The 17,747-nt window shown below is 41.2% G+C and overlaps 1 protein-coding gene across 1 annotated transcript; it reads left to right on the plus strand.

Annotated features, from left to right (window-relative positions):
- The first annotated feature begins 711 nt into the window (after positions 1-711).
- ppil2 (peptidylprolyl isomerase (cyclophilin)-like 2) lies at positions 712-15,044 on the plus strand. The gene is made up of 20 exons (XM_086076803.1): positions 712-852; positions 1,042-1,091; positions 1,916-1,961; positions 2,044-2,106; positions 2,185-2,236; positions 2,539-2,590; positions 2,722-2,813; positions 2,949-3,038; positions 3,116-3,191; positions 3,272-3,432; positions 4,521-4,596; positions 5,612-5,718; positions 8,656-8,745; positions 9,708-9,741; positions 12,582-12,699; positions 12,783-12,839; positions 14,032-14,104; positions 14,302-14,364; positions 14,450-14,592; positions 14,841-15,044. The coding sequence occupies exons 1-20, from the start codon at positions 821-823 to the stop codon at positions 14,941-14,943; spliced, it is 1,578 nt and encodes a 525-aa protein (XP_085932929.1). The 5' UTR covers positions 712-820; the 3' UTR covers positions 14,944-15,044.
- The last annotated feature ends 2,703 nt before the right edge of the window (positions 15,045-17,747 follow it).

Consider the following 17,747-nt stretch of genomic DNA (forward strand, 5'->3'; position numbering starts at 1 on the left):
TTATGTTTGTCTCCTTGCCTCTGTCATCATAAACAGCGTGAATTACAATGTTTACATGTTGAAGACCAAATGTTGGAAGGTTTTCTTTTTTATTTGTATTCAAATTCATACTGAATGTGTGTTTTGTTTTGTATAAAGAATAACTCTCTCAATTTGGACCTGTTCTTTGATGTAATGATTTGACTACCACATGCCCTGTCTACTTAAAATCATTAAACATTTAAAGTGATATACATGGTGTTCTATAATAAATTGTAAATGTATGTTACTTATCAACATGGCGGTAGTTGATGTTTAAAATTGCAATTTTGTATTTGACACAATTCTTAATAGGCAGTGTGCAATAATAAATAGTACAGACACACTATTAATAATTAGTCAATTTTATACAGTACAAAGATAAGGTTAAACATCCATCCATTTTCTTAACCGCTTGTCCTCGCGGGGGCGCTGGAGCCTATCCCAGCTGGCTTCGGGCAGTGGGCGGGGTACACCCTGAACTGGTTGAGGTTGAACATCATGACCATAAATAAGGTACTTAATATAAATTGGGGTCTACAATACATAGTAAATACATGGAATATAAAAAGTGATAATCGATATACGCCCTAAATTAGTGATTAAAATCGTGCTAAAAATGATGGAAATCAGTTTTCCTGGTTTGCCTGTAGCTGGCGCTCGTGTGCCCTTCCGATAAAATAACCACGACGACGAAGAAGAAGAACATCAACATCCGTTTCTGTTTGTAGTTAGCTAAACAGCACACGGAACTCCCTACAAAAGCATTATTTAGCGCGTATAGCTACAGAAATACGCAAACATGGGCAAGCGGCAGCACCAAAAGGATAAAATGTAAGTTTAACGTTCATGAAAATTTGCGACAGAGCCAAAACGCGCCTGTTACCGTGGCTAATGCTAAAAGGCTAACTACTACGAGCTGTCTTTTGAAATTGTACTCACTCAAAAGTATTTAAAAATGTATTAACTGTTCGTTTACCTCTATTAAAAGCATTGTTTTCTTATTCTTTTCCACCCACGCAGGTACATTACGTGTACAGAGTACACAAACTTCTATGGAGGCAAGCGGGCAGGTAAATTTGTGTTTTGAGTTTTGAAATACTGTAATCACAATTTTTGTTTAATCTGCGGTTTACTTATTGCACTTGATCTACTTGAGTATTTTTCTTTATTTTCGAAAAGGATAACTTATTGTAATATTTCAACAAAAATTAACTTGAAACTTGTAATAGTAACATTAAGCCTATGAAAATGTAGACGAAGTATATCAATATATAATAAGATAAATTATATATATATATATATATATATGAAAATGAATAAAATGGAGTTGTGAACGCGCCGTTTTGTTTCACGTGTTTATTGAAGAATTGAACACTTGGAACAGTCATGCAGTTGAACAATTTCGATGTCGCTTGTGATAAATGCAGAGTGCAGACAGGAAATACAAAATCACTAGACTGACATTTCACCAATGCCCTCAGTTGGAATCGGGTGCCAGTTAATCTGGAATGGAAGCTAATTGAATCATACACAGCAGCCTACACATCATTCTAAAGTAACCTGTTCACGGCCAACCTACTGTAATCACGGTAAAATAGCGGATTCGCAGCAGACCACTAGTTCCTTGCTCCAGCGATTGACCAATCATAGTTGTTCACAGCAAAATCACCACCAAATTCAATTCAAACGCAACAATATCATATTTCCTATGTTTCACTCGTTCGTAATAAATGTTTGCCTCTGCCATGTTTTCACTCAGCTGTGCCTGTGAGATTCCATCTTTGTTTACATAAATGCATAATAGCACATTTGAATTAAAGTCAAGGTTATTATGGTGAATATGTAAGTAATTTAGTGTTGTGTTTGTCAACATTTGCTTTGTTTTGGCCATCAGAAATCCCGCCGACCAACTTCAGACGGCTTCCGTTCGACCACTGCAGGTGCGCCATCTTGTCAACTGGCGTTATGTTGAAATGCGCCCCAATCACTCAAACAATGAACCATTTTTTTCTTCCTCCTCAGCTTGTCCCTTCAGCCGTTTTCTTATCCCATGTGCACTGCGGATGGCATTGTCTTTGATCTGCTGTGAGTATGTTCACTTATAATCACGATCAGATTTTATTTTTTCCATATTGGTTTAGACGCGTCTTCTCTCTCTTTTAGGAGCATTATTCCTTGGATCAAGAAGTATGCGACTAATCCCATATCTGGAGAGGTAACATTAAACCTTTTGCGGAATATAGTGGACCACTGCATATTCACAGTTTAGATTCATCCATTCGTGGATTTTCTTTTCCATTTTTTTATTTATTTATCAAAATAAATTTTTACAAAAATGATCGGAAAAAAATCTTGTTCTCGCATTTTTTTTTTTAAAGCACAACTTTAAATCTGTAATATGACCAGAAAAGTTTTTTTTTTTTTAATAAAATAAAATCAATAAAAGTTTTTCAACTTTTTTTTTGTCATATATCTTTCCATAATATTTTGGTCAAGCTTTTGTTTCTTTCTATGCAGAAACTGGAGGCCAAGTCGCTTGTCAAGCTCAACTTTTCCAAGAACAATGATGGTAATTTGGTAACAATCAAACATTTGATATTTATTTATTTATGTAATATAACAACAATAAAACTGGGATTTTTTTTCCCTCCACTGCATATTAATGAATTCATTAGACAATTTTCCTCGCATTTTCTCCAGGCAAATTTCACTGTCCAGTTCTCTACTCCGTCTTTACAAACAATTCTCACATCGTCGCCAACAAGGTCACTGGCAATGTCTTCTCACATGAGGTTAGTCACAACAACACACACACAATGAAAATAAAAATATTACTAATAATATTCAAGTGTTAGACGGGGGGGAAAAAATATTCGATGAGATGCTAAATCCCACTAGCTCTGACTGTCCTCTGTGTGTTTGTGCAGGCAGTGGAGCAACTCAATATCAAGACTAAAACTTTCAAAGATCTGCTGACTGATGAAGAATTTACCAGAAAAGACATCATCACGCTTCAGGTTGGTTTTCTTTTCGGTGTGTCATTTGAATTACTCATCAATAAGAAATTTGATGGTCATTTATTTCGCCCTGCTAGGATCCAACAAACCTGGACAAATTCAACGTCGCCAATTTTTTCCATGTGAAAAACGACCTCAAAGTGCTGGATCCTGGTCGGATGTCCATCTGAGCTTTGTTTCCTGAATGTACATTAAAACAAATAAAAATAATAACGGTGTTTGTTGTGATCCAGATGAAGAGAAGGCCAAGCTGGACCCCTCGTACCATCTGAAGACCACCAACCTGGAGACCCGGGAGACCCTGGCCGAGCTGTACAAGGACTACAAAGGGGACCAGATGCTGGCCGCCACCATGAAGATGCCCAAAGCCAAGAAGACAGACAAGCTCAACATGGTAAGTGCGCGCAGAGACATTTGATTTTGCTTGAATTCAGATTCGCAGCTTCCGAGGACTCGACGTGGTCTGGCTGCCATGTCGAAGCTGAAGGCTGTCAAGCGCACTGTGTCCACAGGAGGGAGCCAAACATGAGCGTACAAACTCATACATGGCAGAAAATAAAACAATAGAGCAGCTCGATCTAACAAAATGCTAAAGCAGCCATGCTCGAGTCACAATGTTACCAAAAAAATGTTAAAAAATCAATGCAAAATTGCAAGACATAAAATGCACAAATACTACAAAAGGAAAAGTACAAAATAAATTTAAAACATTTATTTCATTAAAAAATATTAACATCTTGATTTGCAAAAATATAAAATTATTTGACAATGATTGAAAAAATAATGAAACCATGCAAAGCTAATAAATGTAATTATAAAAATACACACATACTAACACATAACCAAAAAATATATACAATACACAAGTATTTGGAAAAAAAGCAGTAGAGAAAAATACAAAGATAATTGTAAACATGCCTAAATATTAGTAAACTATTTAAATCTGAGAGGAAAAAATACCAACTCCCAAGAAAGCGCCTTTCTTGACCTTGATTTTTTTTTAACATTCTTAACTTTCACACGGCTGAGAAATTATAGAATTTTTACAGTCAAAAGAAAACACCAAATTTGTGCTTTACGTCTTCTTCTACGGGTGCACTTGCATTCATAAGAATATATCAAATTTGATTATGTCTGCCGTGTTAGCGCCACCATCTGCGTGCCTTCTTAATGGCAGAGGTGTCTTTAATCTGGCCGCCGCCGTCGTCGGAAGTGAAGAGAATATACGTCTTCACAACAACTAGAGCATGAATCTACTTACCGATGAAAATGACGATTTTGACCTCGCAGTGTTTTGTGAATATTCATCTCACTGCGAAGCCATCAAGAGTGTGGAATCATCTCCCCCAGTGTTACGCTTTCACACGATGCTCCCGAGTCGAGTCGAGTGTGTGTTTAGGTTGACCTAATGACATAAGCAGCACAGGAAACATAACGGTGATGATTCAAAAGCATCAAATCAATCATGTTTTGTTTTTTCAGGCTCACTACTCGACAGGCAGGGTGGCCGCATCCTTCACATCCACGGCCATGACGCCGGCCACCACCAACGAAGCAGGCAAGTCAAGTACACGTCACTCTTGACAACACAGGTGGACAATGCGCTCACACGCGAGTGTTTTTTTTTACTCGCGTAAAAAAAGTACAGACTTTGAAATGTACTGAAGTACAAAAGAGGAATTGCTTTCATTTACATACAGTACGTGTTTTGATCATTTTGGCACAATGAAAACAATAAAAAAATCATTACTTTTTTCCCCCCGTATTTATTTCAGACATTTAAATTAAACAATATATAAAAAGACACATGCTATTATTATTAAAAAAAAAATTAGGATTACCAAAGTGATTTATATTCTTTGCTAAATGCCAGACTAAAGAGAGAGAAGGATTTATTGATTTTATTTATGGGGGTCGGTTAGTTTTTAATTTTCATTGTTCAATAAAGTGTTCAAACAATACTGTAATCGCGATGTGGTAGGGTTAAAGGTCAGGGCCACAAGATGTTATAAGATGGCACACAAAGCCGCCAGGGCAATAGTTTAACAACAAAGAAAGAAAGAAAGAAAGAAAGAAGGCACTTCGAGGTAGAAAATCTGTGTGGGGGCGGAGTCAAACGTTCAGGTCCTCGAACGACACTCTGCATCCAGGGCTTACTCCATGAAGTAGGAAGTGTTCCGTTTCATTTTTGGGCCACAAGTGGCAGTAGCGATTTGAAATTCAAATTTCCGCATTGGGCAGCTTTAAAAACAACCGTTGCTGCATACAAAGTGGACTCAAAATCAGACATACAAAAACATGATGGCTAAAACAGTAAATGAATAACATAAAAACGGTAAACAGCAGAGGTGGGCGCGTCAATGAATTTTGAGCGTCCATCATTCGGCAATCGTCAACAGTCTGCACGCGCTTCCGTCATCGGCAATCCGTCAATATTTCAAGCCGAGCGTCCGTATGATTCCCGTCATTCGAAATGGGCATCCGTCAGTAGAATGGGGCAAAACAATTGCGCGCGTATGTCTTTAATAATATATATATATATATATATATTTTTTTTTTTTTTTGTGTCATAGATGCCATCGCAGACGACACAGTGCGCTACAGCTACATCAAGAAGAAAGGTTACGTCCGCCTGCACACCAACAAAGGAGACCTCAATGTTGAGTTACACTGTGACAAGGTATGTCTTTTTGTTTTTTTGGTTCACGATTGGTCGCGACTTCAGCCAATCAGAATGATGGCATTGGACACACTCCCTCCCCCTTCTTCTCCCCGCCCCGCGTCCCCCGGTGCTTTCCACAGCGCTCTATTTGCGTCCCGCTGTTTAGGAATTAATGAGCGGGCGCTTGCATGTCGCATACGCTCTCCATCACACAAATCCTCAGCTCACCTTCCTCCGCATGTCTCGGACCCCCCCCCCCCCCCCTCGCCCCCACTGAAAGGACATGTGACAAGCCCCTCCAGCATCGCTCGTTGGACAGAATCGTCGACGTTACCGTGGATACTCCCCAACTGAGTGGGATAAAATAGGATTTGAGGGCTTAGTCTGGGTAACAAACAATTCGAATGTAGCCGCACTTGCTGTCATATCTCAGCGAAAGTGAATAATTAATTACAAATATTTGTGCATGTTTTCATCAGGATAAGACTCTAAAATACCAACAACAACATTGAAAATGTGTTTTGGTGGCAAAATAATGTGTTTATAAATAACCACGAGTGTGACAATTTTACATTTGACGAATTACAAACTATTTGTATGCTAGTCAATACTACATTATCGCTTCTACTTCTATTTGTAACTCATTTCCATCGTCTTTCCTTTCCTTTTTTTCACGCTCCGTGTCGTAAATTTAACCTGGCACACACTTGGCTCATTCGCAAGTTGCTTGTAACGGTCACATTTTCAAAGGTCCGCCATCTTTGCAGGTTTCTGCATCTCATCGACACGCGTTCAGACTCAAGGCTGCCGTCTGCTAGCCATAGTGAATGTTGTTGTTTTTTTTTATTTTCCAAGCATAATAATCAGATCAGAGCTGGCCAAGATATTCCCATAATTTGATTTTATTTTTTTAAACATTTAAACAGGACAACTGCCATTGCCAGCACTTTTTGTTAGAATTGACGATATTTCACGTTAATGGCGCTCAAACAGATAATATAATTTCTGACTCATCTTAAATTATCCTTAAAGTGAAGTCTGCGGGACTTTGCTCAGTGTTGAGCTGATCAATCCAGAAAAGTGCTGAGCACAATTAAAGACTGCCCCCTATATGTCAACATTGGAACGTCACCTTGATTTCAACCCGTAGCCATCTGAAAGACAAGACATTTTCCCTCAACATTTTTTGCACTTAATGGAAAAGAAAAAATGGAGCGAGCCCACTCTCGTCCACGTCTCGTGCGTGTCGACAAATGATGCCGATCATTTGGAGCAGTCGCCACGTTGTTGTGGTTTTACGCTGCTAGCCTAAGGACAATTCGAGCGAGAGCGTCTTTGGGCCTGGAAACGGTGGCCGCAGCCAACCTTGTTCCCACGCTGACTTCGCCGATCACAATGCGGCCGCGTCTCGAAAATGTGATTGCCGAGCATTCTGGAGCACAAACGCACACAAAGGCACACGCACACACAAACTCAGTCACGTTAAGGGCGCCAGTGTGGAGTTTTTCTATCCTGGCCATGTGGTTTTAAGAGCAACAAAAGGCGAGTGTTGTCAAAATGGCTTTTGACGCCTCGGGCAGCGCTTCTATGCGACATGAATGACGTCAATGCTGCTGCTTCATTTAGGAAGGAAGCTTCAGACAAACACTCTTGACCCTGTCGGAAAGATAAAAAAGTCATTTAACGCAGAATGGAGACGTCGAGACAAATTGTTTAACACATCCATCTGATTGTTAGTTGGTGGGTCGGGACCAAAGAAATGCTGTGTGGGTTGCAGACAGCTAGTGATGGCAAAATGAAGCTTCATGAAGCACTTGCGATACTTTTTGACTCCTCAAGATGGCACTCATGATTCAAAGATGCAATGCAAATGTAATCCATTTTCATTGCACTTGCCTTTATCTTTAAGCCAAGAGCACCATCTAGAGGAGTCCAAAAGTATCGCAAATGCTTCATGAAGCTTCATTTTGCCATCACTACAGACAGCTACTTAAAAAAGGACATTGAAATAAAGGCGACATATTACGCTTCTTTTTCCACAGTTGAAGAGTTTTTTTGGGTCAGAATATATCATGGTAAAAAATTGCTTGACATTTAACATCCACTTGTTGCACTCTGCTTGACATGACAGGTTTGTTTGTTTTTGGGTTTGTTTGGGTTTTTTTTGGGGGGGGGGGCACCTGGGGGTGTTGCCCAAGCAGTGTTGGAACCCAGGTACACTTTTTGCCAGGCCTTTGCAACAACCACTTGGCCATTGCGGTTTTAAAAACTGCAACCTGGGGAAGTTGGGATTTGAACCCTCACCTCCTGTTTACCGGTCAAAGCTCCGCTGTCGTAGCCTAGCCCTTGAGCCGCAGAGGGGTGGGAGGGGTGTTTCTCGGGTGATAATTATGATGCAATAACTGCTCAGTGTTGGCCACTTTGCCATTTTTTTAGCTCTACTGTTTAGTGGTGGTAAGTAACTTGGCAACTCAATCTTTTGTTTAAAATGAGTGGAAATGCTGTTAAATTAAAAAAAAAAAAATTGTAAACAGGCAAATAACATACATTTACTTTGTAGAACACAACATTCAAGCAAAAACACACATTCGCTATGTCAACAACTTCACCGAGCACATGAATGTGCCGCTAATCAGATACCAAGACTGTTTGCAAATGATAACTGAGTGCAGCTCTGCTTACCTTCTGATTTTGACACTGTACAGGCCAGTTGTGGCTTTAAAAATTGTGGATCTTCACCCAGCCTTGCTGCTAAGTCGAGGGTGGGGATGGAGGCAGGGGTGGTGTCAATAGCCCGCAACTCTGAAGGGGCTTGCTGGCATATTTTTTACAAACGGGTGACCAATTATTTACATCATGCGTGTTATTCAAATCCATGTAAAATTCACAAGATGATGCAAAATCCACGTACGGCGACGCTACTCCGCTTCCAGTGTGCGCTTTGTGCTTCCTCAGATTCCCAAAGCGGGTGAGAACTTCATCGGCTTGTGTAAAAAAGGCTACTATGATGGTACCACCTTCCACAGGTCCATTCGGAATTTTATGGTAAGAACACAGCAAAAGTGAGGCCGCCGCCTTCGTGGCCCAAGATGCATTGCGTCAGTGACCACAAACACGTCACATTGGTTTGGATTCCAAAGTCAGTCTTCTCGATGAATAATCGATGTTAAAAACACTGACCGTGACAATCATATCAACAATGATTTAGGAAACAAAAAAACGATCAATATGCAAATCACTTTATTCCTATAAAGCTCTGCAAGTGTGTACAGTTTCAAATGATTGCTTCTACACTATACTTAGGAAATCCCGTGGGCTGCTCATGGGATTCTTAAGAGCCCGATTTTAAGATTAAAATAGAATCGGTCAAATTAAGTTTCATATTTTTCACATGGTTTCTTTAGATAATTGGTTTAATTTATGAGTAAAATAAACTATTTTATTCAATAATTGGCTAATATTGGTTATTGCAAATATTTAGCCAAATATAAATGATATTAATTAATTGTGATTAAAATAATATATTTAAAAATGTGAATGCATTTTAATCATACGTGTTGCTAAAATAATCACTTTAACATTTAGCTTTTTGAAATGTATTATTAATTCATTGGTTTATTGATTCAATGTAAATGTTTTTAAATAGACAAAAAAATTCAAAGTATTAAATAATTTAAGTATAATTAAAGCGGTATAATAAGATTTTAAAATGAAGATTATTTTATTATAAAAAATTAACAATTTTCGATTTTGTTTTTCTCCCCCCATTTATTTGTAGGTAGAGTTCTGCACTTTCCAGGTTATTTGCATACAAAATCTGCAATGCAGAAAAATAATGCGCCAGTCAAGTTTGTTATGATCCACTGGCTGAATGTTTGACATGTAAAAAGTAGAAGAGACGAGCTCTTGTGGTCAGCAAACTTGTGTGTTGCCTCCAAGCGGAAAAAGTCTTTCAAAAATGCTGCAAAACTTTTTCTTTTTCTTGTCTTTTTTTTTTTTTCTTCCAGATTCAAGGAGGCGACCCTACCGGCACTGGCACAGGTACGCACCATCAGCAGCAGCAGCAGCAGCACACTCGGGTGGGAGCCTTGCATAACGCCACCTCTGTGTTCAATTATTCACAGCTCCTTTTTGGGAGTGTGTAAACACAGAGAGGCCACATGGAAGTGGAGCCTGCGTCTAAATTTACTCCGGAGAAAAGAGGCACTCAAGACGCGTGACGCAAAGGGAGGGAGGGAGGGAGGGAGGGAGGGAGGGAGGGAGGGAGGGCGCGCGCGGTGCGAGGCGAGGCCAGCCGATGTGAAGGGTGTTGTGTTTTTTTAAAGCCGCCGAGCTGAAAGGGCAGCCAGTTGCACAAAGTCTGCCTGTCCTCACATAAATGCTGGCACGACGACAGATTTATGAAGGTGCCGAGTTCCAGAGCGGCGCCCGACATTCTCCTCGTCACCTGGAAACACGCGCGCACACACAAAACAGAACAAACACGGCAAAAGGCGGAACTGTCGTTAATTGTTGCCAGATGCGCGGAACGTAGCGAGTAGCAGCTTTTAACTGTAAAACGCCTCCACTGCAAATGTAGTCATTTTCCGTCGTTTCCAACGTCATCATTTGGATGGAACAGAACAAAACTCATTTTAAGTTTGTCTGAACTCAAATGCAACCGAACCTCTAAAGTCAAACACAATTTGTTTTTATAAATACAAACGGATTTCCAAAGCTTAAATTTAAATGAAAAGTTCAAATGTGCAAATTGATCAGAGATGGCAAATCGACCTGTCACAGTTTGGCTTTGGCCCCTCGTGCTAGCTAGCTAGCTAGCTAGGTTCCTAGCAGGTAAACAAGAGAGCCGGGGAGCTAGCTAGGGAGCTAGCTAGCAACTGGGGCTAAAGCCAAACTCTGGCAGGCTAGCTAGCTCCCTGGCAGGTAAACAAGCACCCGGGGAGCTAGCTAGCTAGCAACTGGGGCTAAAGCCAAACTCTGGCAGGCTAGCTAGCTCACTGGCAGGTAAACAAGCACCCGGGGAGCTAGCTAGCTAGCAACTGGGGCTAAAGCCAAACTCTGGCAGGCTAGCTAGCTCACTGGCAGGTAAACAAGCACCCGGGGAGCTAGCTAGCTAGCAACTGGGGCTAAAGCCAAACTCTGGCAGGCTAGCTAGCTCCCTGGCAGGTAAACAAGCACCCGGGGAGCTAGCTAGCTAGCATCTGGGGCTAAAGCCAAACTGTGGCTGGGTTTTTTACTTTCTGGACCTGGATTTATTTTTTCACCCTCAATTATTTTACTCTCTTCCAAGTGTTAATATTAGCCTACTGTACTCTAAAACCGAGTCTATTTGGTCCCACTCTAAATAGAATCAAATTTGCTCTACAGAATTTACCGTGTCGCTACAAATATCCGATAACAATTTGCGAAGGTAAAAATAAGTGAATCTGTGTAACTAAATGGTCAACAGTTCCCGGACCTTTCCCCAAAAGACCGCACGGACGTGAAGGATTGTCGTGCAGACGTCACTTTTGCCACTTTGTATACGTCAAGCAAGATGAGGAGCCACAAGTGGGATTTGATGTGAAAACGCTCCCCAGAGAAAATGATCCCCTACTGAGGTTGTTTTTCTCCTTCCTGACACGTGGAGGTGAAATGTCAGCCAGCTGATCAATTATGTACAAATGTCGCCTGTCTCGTTCGCTGTTGACTGCAAGCTGTACGTTTACATTGGCGCTCACTGGGCTTCTTGTGGACTCGAATGAAGATTGTTCAGGCCGATTGTTGGCAACAACTACTTTTTTGCCGCACCGGCGCATGTGAACGGCAGGCTACGTTCGCATGTAATGGCCGATCAAAAGGCTGCCGTATCGCGCGCGCCGTCACTCCAAAAATGGGCGTTTCCGAAGCCAAGTGTGCAAATGTGAGTCGATTCATGTCATTTGTTCAGCACACCTGCACAGGTGCTGATCCTCCTTGTGCACTCTGGCAATGAGTGCACCACTGCCATCTACTGTAGTGGATGTGCAATTACACTTTATTCTAGTAAGGCAAAACAACAAAACGTTACAGGGGGACAGTGTGGTTATAGTTTTGGAATTTTAATTTTAGTTGGTTTTTATCTCGTTTTGAGTTTTGTTATTTAAATTTAGTTAGTTTTAATTAGTTTTCAAGGTAATCCTGTTATTTTTTATTAGTTTTAGTTACTTAAATTTTTTTAAATTTTAGTTAGTTTTAGCTTTTGTTTAGTTTAGTTTTTTTAATGTGTATTACTTGTGTGCAATATTTAATAAACATCATGGTAAAATGAAAAAAAGTAACGCATTTTTTACCTAGCGTTGCATTTGGGCTAAGTTAAAAAAAAAAAAAAAAAAAAAGCAGGCGAGCCAAAAGTTTTTATGTTTTTTGGGGTTTTTTCAAAGGCAAGTGACGGTTCCACTCCGCCACCTGGAGCCAAAAGTCAAGCACGAATTGTTGCCTCGGAGCGACATCATCTGAAGTTGCTTTTCTATTGGCTGCTGCGAGATGATGTCACTTCCGTGTGACACACTTTCAAACGTCCTCATTTTGGTTAATATCGAGACAAAATAGACTTCAAATCACATTTAAAATCATCCCCAAAGGTTAATGTCTTGAATTAATTACCAAAGTCGAAAACAAAGGACATTTTGTAAACATAAAATGTAGTTTCATTTAGTTTTTGTTTCTTAAAAAGCATTTTCGTTATTTTATTTTGTTTTTTAAATTTTTTAATTTTAGTTTTTTCCTTAGTTTTGTTAACTAAAATAACCTTTCATGGGGGTCACACAAAACAATGAAAGGTGCTAACTAAGTGCAGTGTGAAAAGGTCGTAAGAATGCCAACTCCACATTATCTTGAAATGAACTTCAATGTCGTTCCAGGCGGAGAATCCTTCTGGGGAAAACCTTTCAAGGACGAATTCCGACCCAACCTGTCCCACACGGGCCGGGGGATTCTCAGCATGGCCAACTCGGGTCCAAACACCAACAAGTCCCAGTTGTAAGATATCACAGAACTCCCAATGTTTTTTTGTTTATGGTACTTATTTTCAGTAATGTAATGTTGCTGTTGTTTTCCATCAGCTTCATCACATTCCGCTCCTGCGCCTACCTGGACAGGAAACACTCGGTGTTTGGAAGGTAAACGCCTGTCGACACTTGATTTTGAGAGATGTCTGGTTTCTTGCTCTGCTTATTTAAGGAATTGCCAAACTGTGGCAGGGTTTTTAATTTCAGGTGCTAGCTAGCTAACTCCCTAGCTAGCTCCCGTGGTGCTTGTTTACCTGCTAGGAAGCTAGCTGGCATCGGGGGCTAAAGCCAAACTGTGGCAGGGTTTTTAATTTCAGGTGCTAGCTAGCTAACTCCCTAGCTAGCTCCCGTGGTGCTTGTTTACCTGCTAGGAAGCTAGCTAGCTAGCTGGCATCGGGGGCTAAAGCCAAACTGTGGCAGGGTTTTTAATTTCAGGTGCTAGCTAGCTAACTCCCTAGCTAGCTCCCGTGGTGCTTGTTTACCTGCTAGGAAGCTAGCTAGCTAGCTGGCATCGGGGGCTAAAGCCAAACTGTGGCAGGGTTTTTAATTTCAGGTGTTAGCTAGCTAGGTCCCTCGCTAACTCCCATGGTGCTCGTTTAGCTGCTAGGGAGCTAGCTAGCTAGCTATCAAACTGTGGCAGGGTTTTTAATTTCAGGTGCTAGCTAGCTAACTCCCTAGCTAGCTCCCGTGGTGCTTGTTTACCTGCTAGGAAGCTAGCTAGCTAGCTGGCATCAGGGGGCTAAAGCCAAACTGTGGCAGGGTTTTTAATTTCAGGTGTTAGCTAGCTAACTCCCTAGCTAGCTCCCGTGGTGCTTGTTTACCTGCTAGGAAGCTAGCTAGCTAGCTAGCTGGCATCGGGGGCTAAAGCCAAACGGTGGCAGGGTTTTTAATTTCAGGTGTTAGCTAGCTAGGTCCCTCGCTAACTCCCATGGTGCTCGTTTAGCTGCTAGGGAGCTAGCTAGCTAGCTATCAAACTGTGGCAGGGTTTTGACTCTCTGGACCTGGATTTGCCACCTCTGGTTTCACTTAGCAGTATGAAAATCGATACATTTTCAACCTTCATAGTTTTTGTTTTTGCATGTGGGAGGAACAAAGATGCCGAAAAACACGAAACTCCAATAATTCAAACAACCACAGGATTTGTTTGCAAATTCTTCCCCCAAAGGCAGTTTCGGCGAGCAACGTGACGTTTGGTCTGTCATGAGCAGCCCCATGACAAGCTGAAAGGAGGCATACCTGAAAAGACACCATTTGCTTCAAAGCGGCCATTTTAAGGTCATTTGCACATTTTCTTCCCCAACAGGGTTGTCGGTGGGTTCGAAGCGTTGACAGCCATGGAGAATGTGGAGAGTGACGTCAAAACAGACAAACCAAAGGTAAGAAGGATTTTTTTTTTCTTTTGTAGACTCAGTTGACAACTTTGTTGGAAGAATGAAACAATTTGTAAACAAGTAGTAGAGGAAAGCAAAATTGAAGCATTTTTCACTTTTTTACATTTCATGTGTCAGTACGTACTTATTATGTATTTGGTCTTTTCCTAAATAGTGTCATTTAAAAAAAATGTTTCCAACAGTCTGAGATCAAGATCATCAGCGCGACCGTGTTCGTGGACCCGTACGAAGAAGCCGACGCCGAGGTGGTCTACGTTTTGTTTTCGGCGGGATCCCCTCGCAGCGTTTGCGACCGGAGCGGGACTTTTATTCTGGGTTTTTGCGTTTCAGATCGCGGCCGAGCGTAAGAAAGAGCATCAGAAGAAGAAGGAGGAGGAGGAGCAGGCTAGCGCCACCCTGAGGAAGGCCAAGGAAGCACAGGGGCCCAAAGCCTTCAAGCAAGGCGTCGGCAAATACATCAACCCCACCGCGGGGTAAGCACAACATTTACGAATACAAAGAAATCAAGATGTCTTGGAGGTAGAATATTTAATTTAATTAATGTTTTGCATTACTTTGTCCTTTTGTATTTGTTTTACTTGGCAAGCCATACACAAAACTGTAACGCTCTCTAAAACCATACCCCGCTTAAGCATAACACTACCAGAACTCCAGTTCAGCCCAAATTTTAATTAGACCATCCTATTAAAAATAGTGTGACATTCGTCTTGTCCTCCTCCAGGAAACGTCCAACCACAGAAGAAGAAAGAGGACCTTCAACGAGCAGCGCCGCCGCCAAGAAACCGAAAGGAACGAGCAACTTTGGAGACTTTAGCTCTTGGTAGCAGCGAGATCGTCACCCGAGCGATCTCAATTTGATTGTTTTTACTTTTACTGTCTCAGCAGATTTGTCTTTGTCGTCGATAATAAAAAACGTTTTTTTTTATGTCTATCCATTACTTTATTTTATATATCCTTAACAGTTTCCTAAATAAATCACATGAAAAAGGCTTTCAACAGCTGTGTTCGAGATGAAAGTGACATTTAAAAAAAAAAATAATAATAATAATCCTAATGGACCTGATGAAGGTGAGAATATTGATCAGGTTTGAACTCCTGTTGTCATTGAAATGTGCCTTCAAAGAAAGCAACACAAATTCTGCGCGCATGTTAAAGCAGTCTTCATTTGCAGCGTTTAAAAAGGCCGACATGAAAGCGTCACGCTGCATCTCTAAAGGAGGCCATTGTGAAACTCAGATCAAAAGCAAGACACCAAAATCAGGAGATCTGTCTGCAAGTGATAACACTTTTTTTTATGGTTTGTTGGCATTATCGACAAAATTGCTCTTTGATTTGTTTCTGTAATACGGCACTCAAATTGTTAATACTGTACTGATCATCACTTTTAGTGGGCTTCAAAAATATAAATTAAGGCAGTCACTTAGGATCATTTCTATGCCGATAATTTTTTTCAGCCGTTTATAAAGATGTATCAAAATTATGAAAATATTTTAAATAAAACTAAGCCCATTTTTTATGAATAAATCATGATCACATTTACTTTTTAAATTAAAATGTTTAATTATTTTAAATTATTTTGTAATTAATTCAATAGTCCTTTCACGTTTAATTAAATCACACACACACACACATATATATATATATATATGTATGTATATGTATATATATATATGTGTGTGTGAAAAAAGTAGTCACTTTTGATTTCACAAATAATACATTTTAAACAAAAATATTTTAGAAATAAGTGACTAAATCACACACACACACACATATATATATACATATACATACATATATATATATATATGTGTGTGTGTGATTTAGTCACTTATTTCTAAAATATTTTTGTTTAAAATGTATTTTTATTTGTGAAATCAAAAGTGAAAAAAAAGTGACTACTTTTTTTAACAACAGAGTTCAAACATTCACAATTAGCAATAGCATAGGAGTCAAAGACTAACGTTACTCTGCCTACCTCTCATTGGTCAGCGTGACTGTCAATCACCCACCGTAGCCGATGCAGTGCTTCCATTCGCCACCATGGCGACGGTAGATGCAGAATGACTGTTGCCTGGGTGTATGATGACGTCACCGCTAAAGGAATCAAAACAACATGGCATCCGCTTTCCTGTTGGGAGTCAACACTGCGGCACCATAGGGTTAGGGTTAGGGTTAGGGTTAGGGTTAGGGTTAGGGTTAGGGTTAGGGTTAGGGTTAGGGTTAGGGTTAGGGTTAGGGTTAGGGTTAGGGTTAGGGTTAGGGTTAGGGTTAGGGTTAGGGTTAGGGTTAGGGTTAGGGTTAGGGTTAGGGTTAGGGTTAGGGTTAGGGTTAGGGTTAGGGTTAGGGTTAGGGTTAGGGTTAGGGTTAGGGTTAGGGTTAGGGTTAGGGTTAGGGTTAGGGTTAGGGTTAGGGTTAGGGTTAGGGTTAGGGTTAGGGTTAGGGTTAGGGTTAGGGTTAGGGTTAGGGTTAGGGTTAGGGTTAGGGTTAGGGTTAGGGTTAGGGTTAGGGTTAGGGTTAGGGTTAGGGTTAGGGTTAGGGTTAGGGTTAGGGTTAGGGTTAGGGTTAGGGTTAGGGTTAGGGTTAGGGTTAGGGTTAGGGTTAGGGTTAGGGTTAGGGTTAGGGTTAGGGTTAGGGTTAGGGTTAGGGTTAGGGTTAGGGTTAGGGTTAGGGTTAGGGTTAGGGTTAGGGTTAGGGTTAGGGTTAGGGTTAGGGTTAGGGTTAGGGTTAGGGTTAGGGTTAGGGTTAGGGTTAGGGTTAGGGTTAGGGTTAGGGTTAGGGTTAGGGTTAGGGTTAGGGTTAGGGTTAGGGTTAGGGTTAGGGTTAGGGTTAGGGTTAGGGTTAGGGTTAGGGTTAGGGTTAGGGTTAGGGTTAGGGTTAGGGTTAGGGTTAGGGTTAGGGTTAGGGTTAGGGTTAGGGTTAGGGTTAGGGTTAGGGTTAGGGTTAGGGTTAGGGTTAGGGTTAGGGTTAGGGTTAGGGTTAGGGTTAGGGTTAGGGTTAGGGTTAGGGTTAGGGTTAGGGTTAGGGTTAGGGTTAGGGTTAGGGTTAGGGTTAGGGTTAGGGTTAGGGTTAGGGTTAGGGTTAGGGTTAGGGTTAGGGTTAGGGTTAGGGTTAGGGTTAGGGTTAGGGTTAGGGTTAGGGTTAGGGTTAGGGTTAGGGTTAGGGTTAGGGTTAGGGTTAGGGTTAGGGTTAGGGTTAGGGTTAGGGTTAGGGTTAGGGTTAGGGTTAGGGTTAGGGTTAGGGTTAGGGTTAGGGTTAGGGTTAGGGTTAGGGTTAGGGTTAGGGTTAGGGTTAGGGTTAGGGTTAGGGTTAGGGTTAGGGTTAGGGTTAGGGTTAGGGTTAGGGTTAGGGTTAGGGTTAGGGTTAGGGTTAGGGTTAGGGTTAGGGTTAGGGTTAGGGTTAGGGTTAGGGTTAGGGTTAGGGTTAGGGTTAGGGTTAGGGTTAGGGTTAGGGTTAGGGTTAGGGTTAGGGTTAGGGTTAGGGTTAGGGTTAGGGTTAGGGTTAGGGTTAGGGTTAGGGTTAGGGTTAGGGTTAGGGTTAGGGTTAGGGTTAGGGTTAGGGTTAGGGTTAGGGTTAGGGTTAGGGTTAGGGTTAGGGTTAGGGTTAGGGTTAGGGTTAGGGTTAGGGTTAG

Source organism: Leptonotus elevatus, chromosome 5 (genome assembly GCF_054856555.1).
Source record: "Leptonotus elevatus isolate MCC_2025b chromosome 5, RoL_Lele_1.0, whole genome shotgun sequence".
NCBI lineage: Eukaryota > Metazoa > Chordata > Actinopteri > Syngnathiformes > Syngnathidae > Leptonotus > Leptonotus elevatus.

Excerpts from the sequence above, each read along its gene's own strand:
- ppil2 (XM_086076803.1), top strand. The coding sequence starts at position 821 with ATGGGCAAGCGGCAGCACCAAAAGGATAAAAT. Across the intron at positions 5,719-8,655 it reads TTGAGTTACACTGTGACAAG|ATTCCCAAAGCGGGTGAGAA; the intron begins GTATGTCTTTTT and ends GTGCTTCCTCAG. Across the intron at positions 14,593-14,840 it reads TACATCAACCCCACCGCGGG|GAAACGTCCAACCACAGAAG; the intron begins GTAAGCACAACA and ends GTCCTCCTCCAG.